Source organism: Crinia signifera, chromosome 1 (assembly GCF_055691185.1).
Source record: "Crinia signifera chromosome 1, ASM5569118v1, whole genome shotgun sequence".
NCBI lineage: Eukaryota > Metazoa > Chordata > Amphibia > Anura > Myobatrachidae > Crinia > Crinia signifera.
Window position 1 is genome coordinate 83737493 of NC_139217.1, and position 14800 is coordinate 83752292.

The 14800-nt window shown below is 44.4% G+C and overlaps 1 protein-coding gene across 6 annotated transcripts in view; it reads right to left on the bottom strand.

The window, feature by feature from the left end:
• CRACD (capping protein inhibiting regulator of actin dynamics) overlaps positions 1-14800 on the bottom strand; it is a 135123-nt gene that overhangs the window by 55032 nt on the left and 65291 nt on the right. For 5 of the 6 annotated variants that reach the window (XM_083168583.1, XM_083168612.1, XM_083168601.1 and 2 more), the window contains one exon: positions 5665-5842. The exons of the other annotated variant lie outside the window; for it this stretch is intronic. In XM_083168583.1, coding sequence (XP_083024709.1) covers positions 5665-5842 — 178 coding nt within the window. The remainder of the gene's footprint in view (positions 1-5664; positions 5843-14800) is intronic. 6 annotated transcript variants of the gene reach the window in all.

Here is a 14800-nt window from a genome sequence, read left to right on the forward strand (position 1 = left end):
ACACCGGTTTGAAACATGAATTATACCCCCTTTCACAATGAGTGAAAAACCTAAATTGCAGAGGCTTCGACCCTGGTTGCTACCCGTGTATATATCGAGACTGACCTGGGAAGCCTCTGATGTGAAAGACATTTTTTACCTAAAAGGATCTGATTGGCGGGCTCAGTAGCACTTGGAGATGACATCCCCACTGTAAGACGGTAGACCTAGGTCCAGTGTAAACGGTAACAACCTGGGTCCATCTTCTAGTATGAAAGTGGTAAGTAATATAAAACCTATGTTCAGTGTCCCAAGTTGGAGACTGATAGTATGTACTGAAGTGGTATTAAAGGCCTATTAAACAAGATTTATTTTTCTACATAAAATTATAAAGAAACATTTTATGTCTTCTATTAACACCATAATGCACAAGATTTCACAAAAATCTTCTGAAGAAAAGGCTAATTAGCATTGTGAAAATAATTTACCAAATTTGCAAAAAAAGAAGATTTCCTGAGTTTGGCCCTGTTGGTTTAAGCCAGGGTCCTCAAACTATTTTGCTTTGGGACCCCATCAGACAATAAAAATAATGACAGGACCCCAGCAAGTTACTGCAAAAGGCAATCACATCACACGTGTAGTAAGCAGACAGCACACACATGGTAACATTGTGGAGGCACAAAATTATGTGAGGTGCCTAATGTAACAGACAACTCAACAGATTGTTCAGATTCATTGAATCCCCGGCTGAGATTAGAAAAGTCATCAGCCTGATGGTCAGCAACATCGAGTCGCGGCACCATGCTGAGAAGGCCGAGAACCACTTTAGGGTCATGACCCACAGTTTGAGAACTGCTGGTTTAAGCTATCCTCTTGAAGGATTGATACATATCTCCTTTACTCTAGCACAGATAAGGGTTGGTCAATTAGACTGCATTTGAAACAAAATTGGCTGTTTGACTCACTTTTGCTATCTAAAGTTGGGCATGCGCTAAGCTGATATTGGCCTCACTTGTCCTTTTCAGCAGAATCGCAATGGCAAATCAGGTATTTCGCTGAAGGCCCGATTTCTGGCTGCTGTGGTTGCTAGCAATTTCGCCTATTCGGCAGGGTTGCCGACCCTCCCGGAATTTCCGGGAGTCTCCCGAAAATCGGGTACCCCCTCCCGGCCCCCGGAAGGGTGGGCAACCCTCCCGGATTCAGGGGGGACCCCCGGATTGCGGCATTAAAATGCCGCAATCCTCGGGTCTCAGAGGAGGGGGCGGAGCCAAAACGGCACAATCGCGTCATTTTAGCTCCGCCCCCTCCATGGAGATCAATGAATTAGCTGCTTTGACAACATGGGGGCGGGGCTTAGTGATGTCACTCGTAAGCCCCGCCCCCTGAACGGCTGCTGAAACTCTCCTCTCCGGGCTTCTCCCGGAGAGGAGAATCTCAAAGTCGGCAACCCTGCTATTCGGTCCTGCTGCACTCCAAACTGGACAATAATGCTAGCGATCTAGCATTTGTAAATGAAGGATGCGCATAATGTGCACTCAGCTTAACATTTCCAGGGACCTTCTGTGGCCTCAGTGACATGTCTCTTTGGAAATAGCAGCGTGCTAAAGAGAAATGTACTGTATTGGATTTCCAAAATGTTAATCTTTTGAACCAACTTTAGCTCTGTTTTTGGTCACAAACATTTATGTTATTACAGATTAGTGAGGTGATTTCCATGTGATCTTACAACATAAACTTTTGCTAAGATGTCATCCAGAACAGGGACGTGCAGTCTTCTTTTATTATTTTCATCATTTCTAGCTCTCCAGCTGCCTCCCACCCTCTTAAACTGCTGCATGTGAGAGTGGGAGGCAGCGGGAGAGGTGCCTCCCACTGTTAACATTAAAACTCCGGGCAGCATGGGGCGGGTAGGGGTGGGCAGGGGGCAAGGTGCAGCAATGGGCTGTAAAAGCCCATTGAAAATGAATGGGGAAGCGTCACTTATCCTGATGCCGCAATGACAAGGGCACCAGTATAAACGCACGCCCCCAGATGTGATTGGGCCAGCAGATCCAGTGCTGGATCCGCTGTCCAATCACACACATGCAGGGCCCTGGAGAGGATGCAGCAGCGCGGCCAGCGGGGAGTTCGGCGCCGCTGGGAGAAAGCCGATGTCACTCACCGCCGTGGAGAGGACTTGCCGCCGCCACCGTCAAGGAGAGGACAGGTGAGTCCGCCGGGTGGTGGGAGGGGAGGGGAGGGCGCATGTACCGGTGGCCGCTGCATATGTAGCACCATGGTGTCTGGGCCTGGCCGCGGGGGGGGGGGGGAATGACCTCCCCAGGCAATGACCTCACCGCATGTCACTGATCCAGAAGCGTAACAAATGGCATACCCCAGTGCTTCAAATGTGTTACCAGGGCAACCAGGATCTTCTAAACAACCTGTAAGCAAAATTGACAAGAAAAAAGGAAGGTCTTTGCAGCAATAATTGGGTGCAGACTGTCTGTGCTAAATTTTTGTAAAGCTGTGTACACACGGGCATAAATCGCTGGCAATATGGTCGCTGAGCGACCATATTGCCAGCAATTGGAGTGTGCACCGGCGATAAATCGCCGGGTGTGCGCTCCCGTTTTCAGCCCCCCCATGGCAGCGACTTCCCCTGCCTCTTCTCCTGGCAGTGTGTAATTTTCATCAGCGACCATCTCTGGTCACTGATGAAAACGGGACAGTGAGCAATATGATTGCTGAGCAATATATTGCTAGCGATCATATTGCTCCGTGTGTACACAGCTGTGAGGTTTAGTTGCCCCCATTCGGAGATGGTCTGGGTTCCTAAACAAGGGTATGGTTATTGCAGCAAGATGTATCAAGCTTCAAAAGTTATAAAATGGAGAGTGATAAAAAACAAGCCAATCAGCTCCTACCTGTTTTTTTTTCCAACCCAGCCTGTAACATGACAGGTAGGAGCTGATTGGCTGACTGTTTATCATTCTCCATTTTATCACTTTTTGAAGCTTGATACATCTGGCCCTTAGTGAGATTCCAAGGTGCGCATCAGGGAGTCGTTTGAATGTGAATAGCCTTTGCTGTGTGTACCAGTTGTCCTTGAAGGTCGTCTTCTTTCTGTATGTTTCCTCTGGTGTACTGATATTCCTAGACGTTTCCTCTTCTTCTGCTGATGTTTATAGCTATTTTACAATACTAGTTTATAGTAATGATCTTTAGCTCTTATCTTGCAGTGGGTGATAGATATATACAGCCTTTATTAGTGAGAGCTGTGTAGAAGAATTAGATAGTGTTTATATTACCTGAATGAGAGGCAGGTGAAAGTTGATTCATGTGAGGGTCATCATGTAATATACAACAGTGCATGTGATGTGTTCTTCAGGTAATTATGGTAGGGGAAAAAGGCAGTTGAAGTTTGCTCAAGACAGAAAACTTACAATAAAAGGCACTACAGGAAAAAACACCTACAGTATGGCACTACAGGACAGAACACCTACAGTAATGCACTACAAGACAGAACACCTCCAGTAATGCACTACAGGACAGAACACCTACAGTAAGGCACTACAACACAGAAATCCCATAGTAATGCACTACAGGACAGAACACCTACAGTAATGCACTACAGGACAGAACACCTACAGTAATGCACTACAAGATAGAACACCTACAGTAAGGTGCTACAAGACAGAACACCTCCAGTAATGCACTACAGGACAGAACACCTATAGTAAGGCACTACAACACAGAAATCCCATAGTAATGCACTACAGGACAGAACACCTACAGTAATGCACTACAGGACAGAACACCTACAGTAATGCACTACAAGATAGAACACCTACAGTAAGGCACTACAGGACAGAACACCTACAGTAAGGCACTACAGGGCAGAACACCTACAGTAATGCACTACAAGAGAGAACACCTATAGTACTACAAGACAACAATTCTACAATAAGGCACTACAAAACAGAACACATACCACAGTCATAGGATAATTTATGAGTCAAAGCAGTGTAGTAAATGGCTGGCAGGAGTAAAGCTGGGTACACACTATTCAATATCATTAACGAACGATAGCATTAATAATATCATCAGAATTCCAGAATGAAGTTATACAAATGTAGTTTACAAGCCTCTGCAGAGGCATAGGGCCTAATTCAAGGGAGGTTTCTAAAATAGGGCCCGATTCAGACCTGACCGTTGGGATGCTAATCTTCTACGATCACACAGCCGCCCCACCAGATTGCAAACCCACCCCTGTGCAAGCCTGCAAATTGCTTAGCAGGGCTTGCGAAAAAAGTAGCTGGATCGGCAAGCAGCTCACTATCGAATGATTTTTCCCAGTGTGCAATCAGTGTGTAGCCCAGGACTTACTCGTCGCTTGCGATAGAATCAGGCTGATTGAGGTCACCTCATCAGTGATTGACGTCACCCTCCCTGAAACGCTTGGGCACTCCTGCGTTCTCCCTAAGACTTCCAATAAATTGCCAGTTGCCATCCCAAATGCCGGCTTCCATTCAATCATCTTGTGAGCGGCCAGTGAAGAAAAGAAGTAGCAGGGTTTTATTGCATGATGGCCTTACACATGCGTACTATGGGAAGTCTATTGATAATCAGAATCCCATAAAGGACTGGAAAAGTCAGATACATTTTCTGTAGACGAATGAAGCAAACATCACCGTGAAATCACTGTATCTATATAGCCTGGCCAAAATCTCAGGACGGGAATAAAAATAATGATGATAATAATGGTAATGGAGTGTTTGAGTGAAACGATGATACCGTAATACCTATTACTAAACTGATAGAACCCTACTGAAAATTGTTAATATTACTGGAATAGTTTACATGAATATACGTAGGAATCTCAGTAGAATATATATTATAGCTAGCCATTAGTGATGCATCGCTTATACCTGGGGAGAAGTTGCCGATGGTCAGTTCCATTATGTCTGACACTATTAGGAAACCCAAAACACACCCCATATGGGGATCACCTTATATAAATAACTTGCTCTGTTGTAATGTTATAATAACATAATGCACCATACACTGCAAAGTAACAAACTACATCAGACATTTTATATCCTTGTGCCTTTATAGGGCCATAAAAAACCTCATTGACTTTTTATATCCTCATATTTTACTAGCATGACACAATTCCTGATAACCTGTAGTGATAAATATGACATGTTTAATATATTATGGGGGAGATGTATCGAACATTGGAGATAAAGATGAGATAGATAAAGTACCAAACAATCAGATACCAACTGGCATGTTACAGGCTGTGCTTGCAAATTACAGTTAAAAGGTGATTGGTTGGAAGTTTATCTTAAATCAACGAATCAAGATTTGATACATCTCCCCTTGTATCGTAAAAAAAAAATAAGGGAGCTGTGCATTAGTCATCAAGGTGAACACCTCTGCATTCATGTGTCTAAGCCAGGGCTTATTGTCCACCCCTGGTCTAAGCCATGCATAAAGTATAATACATACTGTAGAGTATGTCATAATTCACACCAAGATCTGTGATCTTATCATTTGTTTCATTACTGGAATAGATTTTTTTGCAGGTTCTTGTTCCAGCAATCTCTGCCATCCAGGCATGCAATCCAAGCTTACTACTCCATGCCCTGTTTGAACAGCAATACCACGCAATGTAAATAAAGTAACTCGTTTGCTGCTCACCTTAGATCATCACATACTTCTTCATCGGAGGAAAGCACTGATGCCGGGTTACTGAAAACACTCCCGATAGACTGGCTGGGTTTTAGTTTGCCCTCCTGAAAACCAAGTGAAGAACCTTTCTTTTTCTTCTTACCAAAAAACTTCCTTAGAGGCTGAAACTTCCCTGTTCTTTTCTTTTCTGCAGAACGCAAGTGAGAAAATACACACTCTTATCAGAATCACCAGAACTAAGGTATGGTCATACAATCGCCGAGCCTAAGATAGTACAAAGTCAAAGTACAATTAGTAGACGTATAAGCAAACAAGTGTTCCATATGAATGTCTTGCTTTGCCACTGAGGCTGAACTAAGATTATAAAGTCATGCGTCAGTACACGCAGAATTCCAAATCACATCACAGTCAGCCTCCGGCAGCATAAATGCACAGCTCTCTACCCCAATGTAATTTGGGGAGCTGCTGTATCTAGAGTCAGGAAACGTCAATGATGGTAAAGTAATAGATAAAAATGAAACAAAAAAGTGCTAGGGGCTTATGGTACATTTATCAAACCTTGTAATGCAGTGGTGCTGCTTAAAGCAACCAATCAGAAGCTAGCTATTATTATTATTATGGAATGCAATAAATAAATGTTAAACTGGTGTAGGTTATAAAGCAAATGATAACATACTGTATAGGCCAAATATTTGAAATTTAAAAAAGTTTCATACAAGTTGGTTAGTTAACGCTTTCCCAGTACCACTGTGAGTGGGGCGACGGAACCCTTGCTGATGCTGGCAGTGATGGAGCTCACCCATGCTACATTCCACAGCACGGTCCTCTCTAGCAATGTCTTCCATGGGCCATGCGTGCAAAGCCTACAGTGGATGCCGCTGGCGGTCAGCAGGAGTGCCCATCGTCAGTGACATAGCGAGTGACAATGTGCCCCATATATTGCCCCAATCTAGTGTGTACCCAGTTTTAACACACAGATTTCTGGGGTTCACAACCCGGGTATGGGTCATAGGGTCAACACTAATGCTTGTATCAACCGTCAACCTTAGCCATGTCGACCTTTAGTCGTCGTCCTAATGTATGTCGACTTTCATAGTGTCGACCTAGCGACTGTATCCCCACAACCCTATGTCCTTTAGACTAATGCCTCAAGAATCTCTGGGTGTTTTTTATATATTGCAAGCAATTTACCTTGATCAAAGCAATCCTATAATCCAGGCGGCTTTGTTGCTGAGGTTCCCTGCTCATTCTAACCATCCTCGGCGCTGTAACTGTGCTGCGCTGCTTTCTTCAGAACAGGCCGTTTTTATAACCATGTTGTTTATCTGACTATCTCTCATTATTTTCCTTTTAGCTATGATGTTTCCACTCTAATAAACAGTAATTTCATTTTTATTCCAGTTGCAGCCGCCCAACTGCCTCGTATTTACTGTACACGTTTATACTTGTTTTTTGCCGTAATAGGGGACGATAATATGAGAACATAATGCAACATCTAACACAATCTGGGAAACAATAAAAACAAGGATCTGCAGAATGGGAACAAAGTGCAGTTATAGAGTTATAGCTACAATTGTTCAGAAATTGGTTTATTGGTTTTTAAGTGGAATATAATACACGTTAAAACAGCAGAACACATGTAAATGGTCTCTAAGATGAATCGTGTACAGTGCTGGCTTTGTCCCAAAGCATTCTGTGATTGGGAAGAGCAGTTTTTGACCATCTCGTTGAATTGGATTAGAAATGATAATTGACAGCCATTAATACCAGTAATAACCAAAATGCAGTATAAATGTTGTATCCTCAATAACCTCTGGTCTGCTGGATGGATGACCAGAGGTTCTGTGGCATGTGGTTAAAGGGTGCTACAGTACACCATTAGGTCGACATGACTAAATGTCGACATGGGTTATGCCGACAGGATCATTAGGTCGACGCAAGCATTCGGTCGACATAGGGAAGGTCGACAGTCCCTGGACATTAATGTACGCATTGGTCTTTTTATACACTGGATACTGTATGGAATACAGTAATAATACATAACACTATAGATGGTCTATAGCAGGGGTGTCCAAACTTTTTGCAACGAGGGTCAGATTTGGTGAAGTGTAAATGTGGGGGGCCGACCATTCAGCCTGACATTCTTTGAATTATTAATCACATCAGAATTGGCCCCCACTCTGCCCCCATTCACTGTATTTCCCCCAGCCTGCCCCCATTCACTGTATGTCCCCCAGCCTGCCCCTCCTTCACTGTATGTTCCCCACTCTGCACCCATTCACTCTGTCCCCCAGCCTGCCCCCTTCTCTTAATGTCCATCAGTGCCTCCATTCATTGTATGTACCCAAGCCTGACCCTCCTTCAATGTATGACTCCCATTCACTATTTGACCCCCATTCACTATGTACCCCACTCTGCCCCATTCACTGTGTGTCCCCCAGCCTGCCCCTGCTCCCCCTTCTCTGAAAGGCAATCACTGCCTCCATTCACTGTATGTCCCTCAGCCTGACCCTCCTTCACTGTATGTCCCCCACTCTGCCCCTCCCTTCTCTGTATGTTTCCCAGCCCCTTGTGTGAGCCAGAGGAAGGAGAGGCAAAGCAGGCACTGCAAGGACAGGAGATGCTTGGGCTCCCGCTGCTACCCTCCTCCACTCTGCATGTTACGGGAGCAAGCTTCCCCCTTGCTGCTACCCCCCCCCCCCCCCCCAAACACTGCTGTCACTGTGATTGTGGAGTATGGTGATATACGATTGCAGCAGCAGGGGTAGGACGCCAAACACATCTGACTGTGGTGGCCGGCACCACCTCACTGCAGCAGACAGCAAGGTAAAGGTGCGCTCGCCAGGGCCCCACCTTTAGTGTCCTGTGCTGTGCTTCCCACATCTGATGCTCTGCCCGCTTCCAGCTGGAAGCTGCGGGCCGCTTGAAATGACAGCACGGGCCACAATTGGCCCCCGGGCCTGACTTTGGACATGCCTGGTCTATAGTATACTGTATCACACATTTAAAAAATATAAATAAGTGATCAGGAAAAGGTTAAACATACCATAATAAATACACAAACATAATGGAACCAGAATTGCATTTTTATTGCTCACATTCTCCCACCTTATGATAAGGCTCCTGTCTCTTCTTACTGACAGCTGCTCTCTGGTACAGTGCACTGATGGAGGACACAGGCCCACACACACAGTAAACTTCATAGAAGAAGCTGCAACCACTGGGCATGCTCTGTCTCTTAAACTGCATACCATTGGTATTGTTATGTTGATTTTAGCCACTTGAGGCAACCAGAAACCCCTCCTGCATTTGCCTATGCTGTATGTGTTATGAAGATCTGTACTGTTACTGTTTAACTGTTAGCTAACTGGCTGTTGCACAGCAATCCAAATCAAATTCCTAGTATACGCCAGTATACCTGGCCAATAAAGCTGATTCTGATATATTGTTTCAAATCCAAGGATACAAACAGATGACCAGCAGTCAGGAGGCGGGTGGCCAGAATACAGTCACCAGCATCCCGAAGGAAGGTATACTTACCCGCCATCTGCCTTCCCAACCCTATCTACCCGCAGCCTAACCCTAAATGCCCCCCCCCCCCTTAGAGCCTGAGCCTAACTCTCACTGCTAGTACCTAAACCCAACCTCAATGAATTAAAAAAAACTGAACTTGAAGAGATAACACATTTAGTGTACTTATTAAGATTTACAAACATAACTTATTAATGACGAGAACATTTTGCAAAGTTCACTAAAGTAATATTTTCTACCTTCTTCAAGTTAAACCTCCCAATTTACAGTTTGCACTCTGCTAGATCAAATACAAAGTAATACAAGTCTGGTATGTATGGAGATTGCCTTTGATCATCGGAAAGAGTTGATGATAGCAGACAATGCATGCTGGGAGAAGAGAAAAGTAGCAAAGCGGAGTGGAATGAAGTATAAAGACGTGAATTGGACAGACAAAGGGGGGAGCCAACTACTCGTCAAGATGGAAAAAGCTCCAGGTTTTATGCTTGCAGCCATTCAATACATTTCCTTTCCCCCCACAATAAACCTATTGATTCTGTGTTAAATGCGGAATCAATGGGGTTTCCTGGGAGTTAAATCTCAGTTGAATCTTAGAGGCGCCCCCATTTTTGTGGACAAGCCCATGAAACGCAGGGTGCCCACCCCAGAACGTCCCCTGCCTGTCAATCAAGCAGCATCAAGATAGGACCAAATTCGCTGCTCAACAAGCAGGTCTGAATCGGCCCCTTAATGTGTGAGGTAAACCCTGTTATTAACCCTTTCACATTGCCGCTTCAACCCGGCTCGGTGCTAAAGCACTCACCCCAATAAACAGGTCTAGTGACCCTGTAATGCAACACAGGTAGCAACCCGGGTTGGAAAAATTACATGGGTCCCATTAACACTATATGGAAAGCCGTATCACTGGCGCTTGGAGATGAAGTCATAAAAAGCCCTGGCAATAATCCAGGTCCAGCCTGCGGTGTGAATGGGTTTCATGCTGCTGCGACCCAGTTTGAGGACCGTGTTCAGTGACACAGGCTGAACCTGGGTTTGGTCCAGAATGCAGTATAATTGAAATAGCTGGCATGGTAATTCATTGGATCCCGCACCAAGTGGTAATGCAAAAGGAATTGAGAGTAAAGTAACTAGAGTGAGAGATATGGTGTAGGGAGTTTAGCTGGAAGATGAAAAGTGAAAGATAAGAAAAGTGCATTTAATAGTAACATAGACAAGGAGCCCGTGACCGAAGATAAGAAAGATTACAGGATAGTATAGAGATAAGACACAAATCAGAGTAGTGAAGAGAAGATGGACAATGCTGGCAGATGAATGAGAGATGCGGAGCAGAAATGAAGGGGTGTACACACGGGGCAATTTTTTTTCTAAGCAATTTTGACTACATTATCAAAATCGCTTAGTAGGTTTGCCTGAATCGCCCCGTGTATACACAGTGGGTGATGGCAATGCATGGCCCCGCAGCATCCCTATCGCCAGGCCAAATAGTCAGTACAGGCAAGAGTATTCTTGCTACACTGTGTATTTGGCAGCGGCTCACAGGGCTGGGAGGATATAGTTGGCCGTCTCTCTGAAGGATTAACTACATCTTGATACACGTCGGGTCTGAGTCCTGTGTGTACACGGCTTAGAGTACAGGCAAGAGAGAGAATCAGGCCCTTAGCTACTAAATGACTAGTTTGTTAGTCAATCCAACATTGGACCTGTATGTGGGTGTGTCTATAATATATATATATATATATATATATATATTTATTTATATATATATATATATATATATATATATATATATATATATATATATATATATATATATATATACACTTCTTGTGGCGGCCCGTCACTCTCCTAACTTCACAGCTGCCCCGGTGCCTTCTGGAGGCAAGATATAAAGTGTAATTGGTTTGGTTTTCACGCTTTAATACACGCTTTGAAAAGTTCCCTGCGAGTGCCGCTGTTTGTTTTATTACACTATATATATATATATATATATATATATATATATATATATATATATATATATATATATATATATATATATTATAATATATACACAGTTTCTTGCAAAAGTATTCACCCCCTTGGCATTTTTCATGTATTGTTGCCTGGAAATAAAATGGATTGTGTAAAGGTTTGCATCATTTCATTCACAGAACACGCCCACAACTTTAATGATGTTTTTTTTTTTTTTTTTATTGTGAAGCAAACAACAAAAAGGACACCACATAACCGAAAACGTCACCGTGCATAAGTATTCACCCCCTTAAAGTCAGTACTTTGTAGAGCCAGCTTTTATGGCAATTACAGCTGCAAGTCGCTTTGCATAAGTCTCTATGAGCTTGCCACTGGGATTTTTGCCCATTCCTCAAAGCAAAACTGCTCCAGCTCCTTCATGTTGGATGGTTTCCGCTTGTAAACATTAATTTTCAAGTCTGACCACAGATTCTCTATTGGATTGAGATCTGGGCTTTGACTAGGCCATTCCAACACATTTAACTGTTTCTCCTTAAACCATTCGAGTGTTGCTTTAGCAGTATGCTTCTGTCATTGGACCTTATTCTGGTTGGATCGGGCAGAGGCGTGTGCGGACGTGTTGTCACTCTTTTGGTGAGCGTGTACACAGTAACGGCAGCCACCACAACAGACAGGCGCGTGGGATGTACAGTGCATGCTGCGCAGTGTACATATATATATATTATTGATTCGATACAACCCTCCTGCGTTCGCCTTTCTGTTTGAACTATAGTCCGGCCCTCCAACAGTCTATGGGACAGTGAACTGGCCCCCGATTTAAAAAGTTTGAGGACCCCAGGTGTAGATGTTTAGAAGAGATCTAATTCCACATGTGTATTCGGGCTCCCAAACAATGCAAACAATCCTACCTTGGAATGGTGGCAAGTGTAGAAAGAGAACCTTCCAATGTGTATCTGGGCTGTGTATGGCTTGCAGTTACTCAATTGGGTAATTATAGTAAATTGCCTGCAGCATTGCTTAGTATTGCGTTCAGGTGTCAGTATTTTAGGTGTGGTGCGTGTTAATTAGCTGACTTATTGCGGACCTACTCAGCCGGATGGTCTAAGAGTGCTATGGAACAGTTTTCGGCGGACCGATGGTTTTGGGGCAAAAGTGTCCCAATCGCTCACCGAGCCAAGCGGATGCACCTCTGTCCAGTTTCAGTACACACCCCCATGTACGCCCAGTTTCACCCCGTTTTCTAGCCTCTCCCATAAAAACGCCCACATTATGCCCACTTTGTCCGTCTGTGATCGGACTCGTCTGTTTTATTGTGAGTCCCGCCCGCTAGCGGTGTGCTGTCGTCGCACATGCGCATTGCGAAAGGTATGCATGCGCAGTGGATAAAAACCGTGTTCCATCCGCACACGTAGCAGTCTGATTCAACCAGAATAAGCCCCATTGTCCTGCTGGTAGGTGAACCTCCGTCCCAGTTTTAAATCACAGGCATACTGAAACAGGTTTTGCTCAAGAATATTCCTGTATTTAGCACCATCCATCTTTCCCTCGACTCAAATCAGTTTACGCGTCCCTGCTGCTGAAAAACATTTTCACAGCATGATGCTGCCACCACCATGTTTCACTGTTGGGGTTGGTGTTCTTGGGGTGATGGGATGTATTGTGGTCCCATGCGCAGATATAGCAGTCTCTGCTGTGAAACTCTGCATCTCCTTCAGGGTTACCATTGGTACTGCCTCTCTGATTAATGCCCTCCTTGCCCAGTCTATAAGTTTTGGTGGGTGGCCCTCTCTTGGCAGGTTTGCTGTGGTATCATGTTCTTTCTATTTGAAGATGATGGATTTGATGGTGCTCCGGGGATCATCAAAGATTTGGATATTGTTTTGTCACTCAACCCTGACTTGTTTGGAGAGTTTCCTTGGTCTTCATGGTGCGATGCCTCTTGCTTAGTGATGTTGCAGCCTCTGGGGCCTTTCAGAAAAGGTGTGTCTATACTGACAGATCATGTGACACTTTGATTTCACACAGGTGGACAACATTTCACTAAGTATGTGACTTCTGAAGGTAATTGGTTGCACCAGAACTTTTGAGGGGCTATGAAGCAAACAACTTGACACTGATTTGTTGGCACGTGACAGTGCGGGGGCTATGGGGCCCATGGGAACACCCAGCATTTTATGGGCGTTCCCATGGTAATTCAGCAGTGACACGGATGGGGGGGGGGGGGTTATGGGGGGCACGCAGATCTAAGACACCAGAGAGTTGTGAAATTCTACGTAAGCAAATATTCTGTATTTATTTTTTGTTTTATACAAAACTTTGCTTATCATGTATTTTGCATACACGATAACAGAACATTCGGATGCAATGTGAATACAAAGATAAAAATACTTTTGTAATCAGTGCAATCATTTCACCTCCTGTTGTGAGAACAGCGACTGATGTTCTTCGTTATATTTGTTTTATAAAATGTTAATCTGAGTCATAAAAGCAAACAGTGAGATTAAATGATTGTCAATCCCTAAGCATCAAAAAATAACCACAGATTGCAAAATGCCACATAATTCTAAGAAAAGAGATTCATTTAATATTCATGGCATGTTACTGAATGTGTACGGTGGCATAATACAATGGAACAGATCCTCACATTATTGCCTGCTGTTAGTCTATGGACAGTATTAGTATTCAATGCTTTTTGCGAGCTGCGTCAGCGAGCTGTGACAACCGATCCCCCTGCACACGCTGTTTTCACGTCGCTGAGTTTTTCCAGCAATGTGGAATCGGCGTGTGCGGCCACCAAAACAGTGTGGCTCGCGGCTAAATGCAGCAGGCTCCCTGCCTTAGCCATGAACCTTGCTGTTTGGGGGAATCCTTGCTGTCCTTTGACAGTGAAGATTCCCCCGGAACGCTGAATACAGTGAGCGGCCTGCACGGGGGTTAAACGGCGAGGGTCACTTGTTTTCGACGATCTTCTTGGTTTGAATACTCTATGGCTCTTGTTTGCCTCCATACTTAATTATGGCACTGCCCCTGTCACCTGTACACTGCTTATATGCACTTCATCACGGGTCATATCCTACTGATACACTCCATGGGGTTGGCTCCGAATACAGATCTCTAGGCAAGATGTGGTCTTTAGTCTCAGTTGCTTCCAATGGTCAAGAGGAAAAGTGCCACTAATATAGGGCCTAATTCAGACCAGTACGCTAGGCTACCTATGTACAAAGCTTAGCAAACAGGAAACATCGCCCACCCAAACTCCCGCCCCCTGCTGCGTGAATCCCTTGCATGCGAGGGAATTTTGTGCTTACACATCCCCTTGCGTGTGGCCACACGGGTGAAAAATCATTCGATAATCGCTGACCACCAGATGATTTTTTTCCCATTTGCAAATAAAAGTCAGTCCAGATTGACTTTTATTTCCGATGGAGATGGACGAAAAGAGGACGGGCGCTAATGTCATGTTTTCTCCTGCACCGGCCCCCCGTTTCCCACCCCTGACAGTGCAAACGCCTCGGTGAGTGTGATACTCGCCGAAGGCATTCACACAGGCAGACCCCCACCTTGGGAAACGGTCCGAATTCGGTCTCATCTGATCAAACCTGAATCAGGCCGTTTAGAAGAAGCCTTAGAATGTCAATGATAC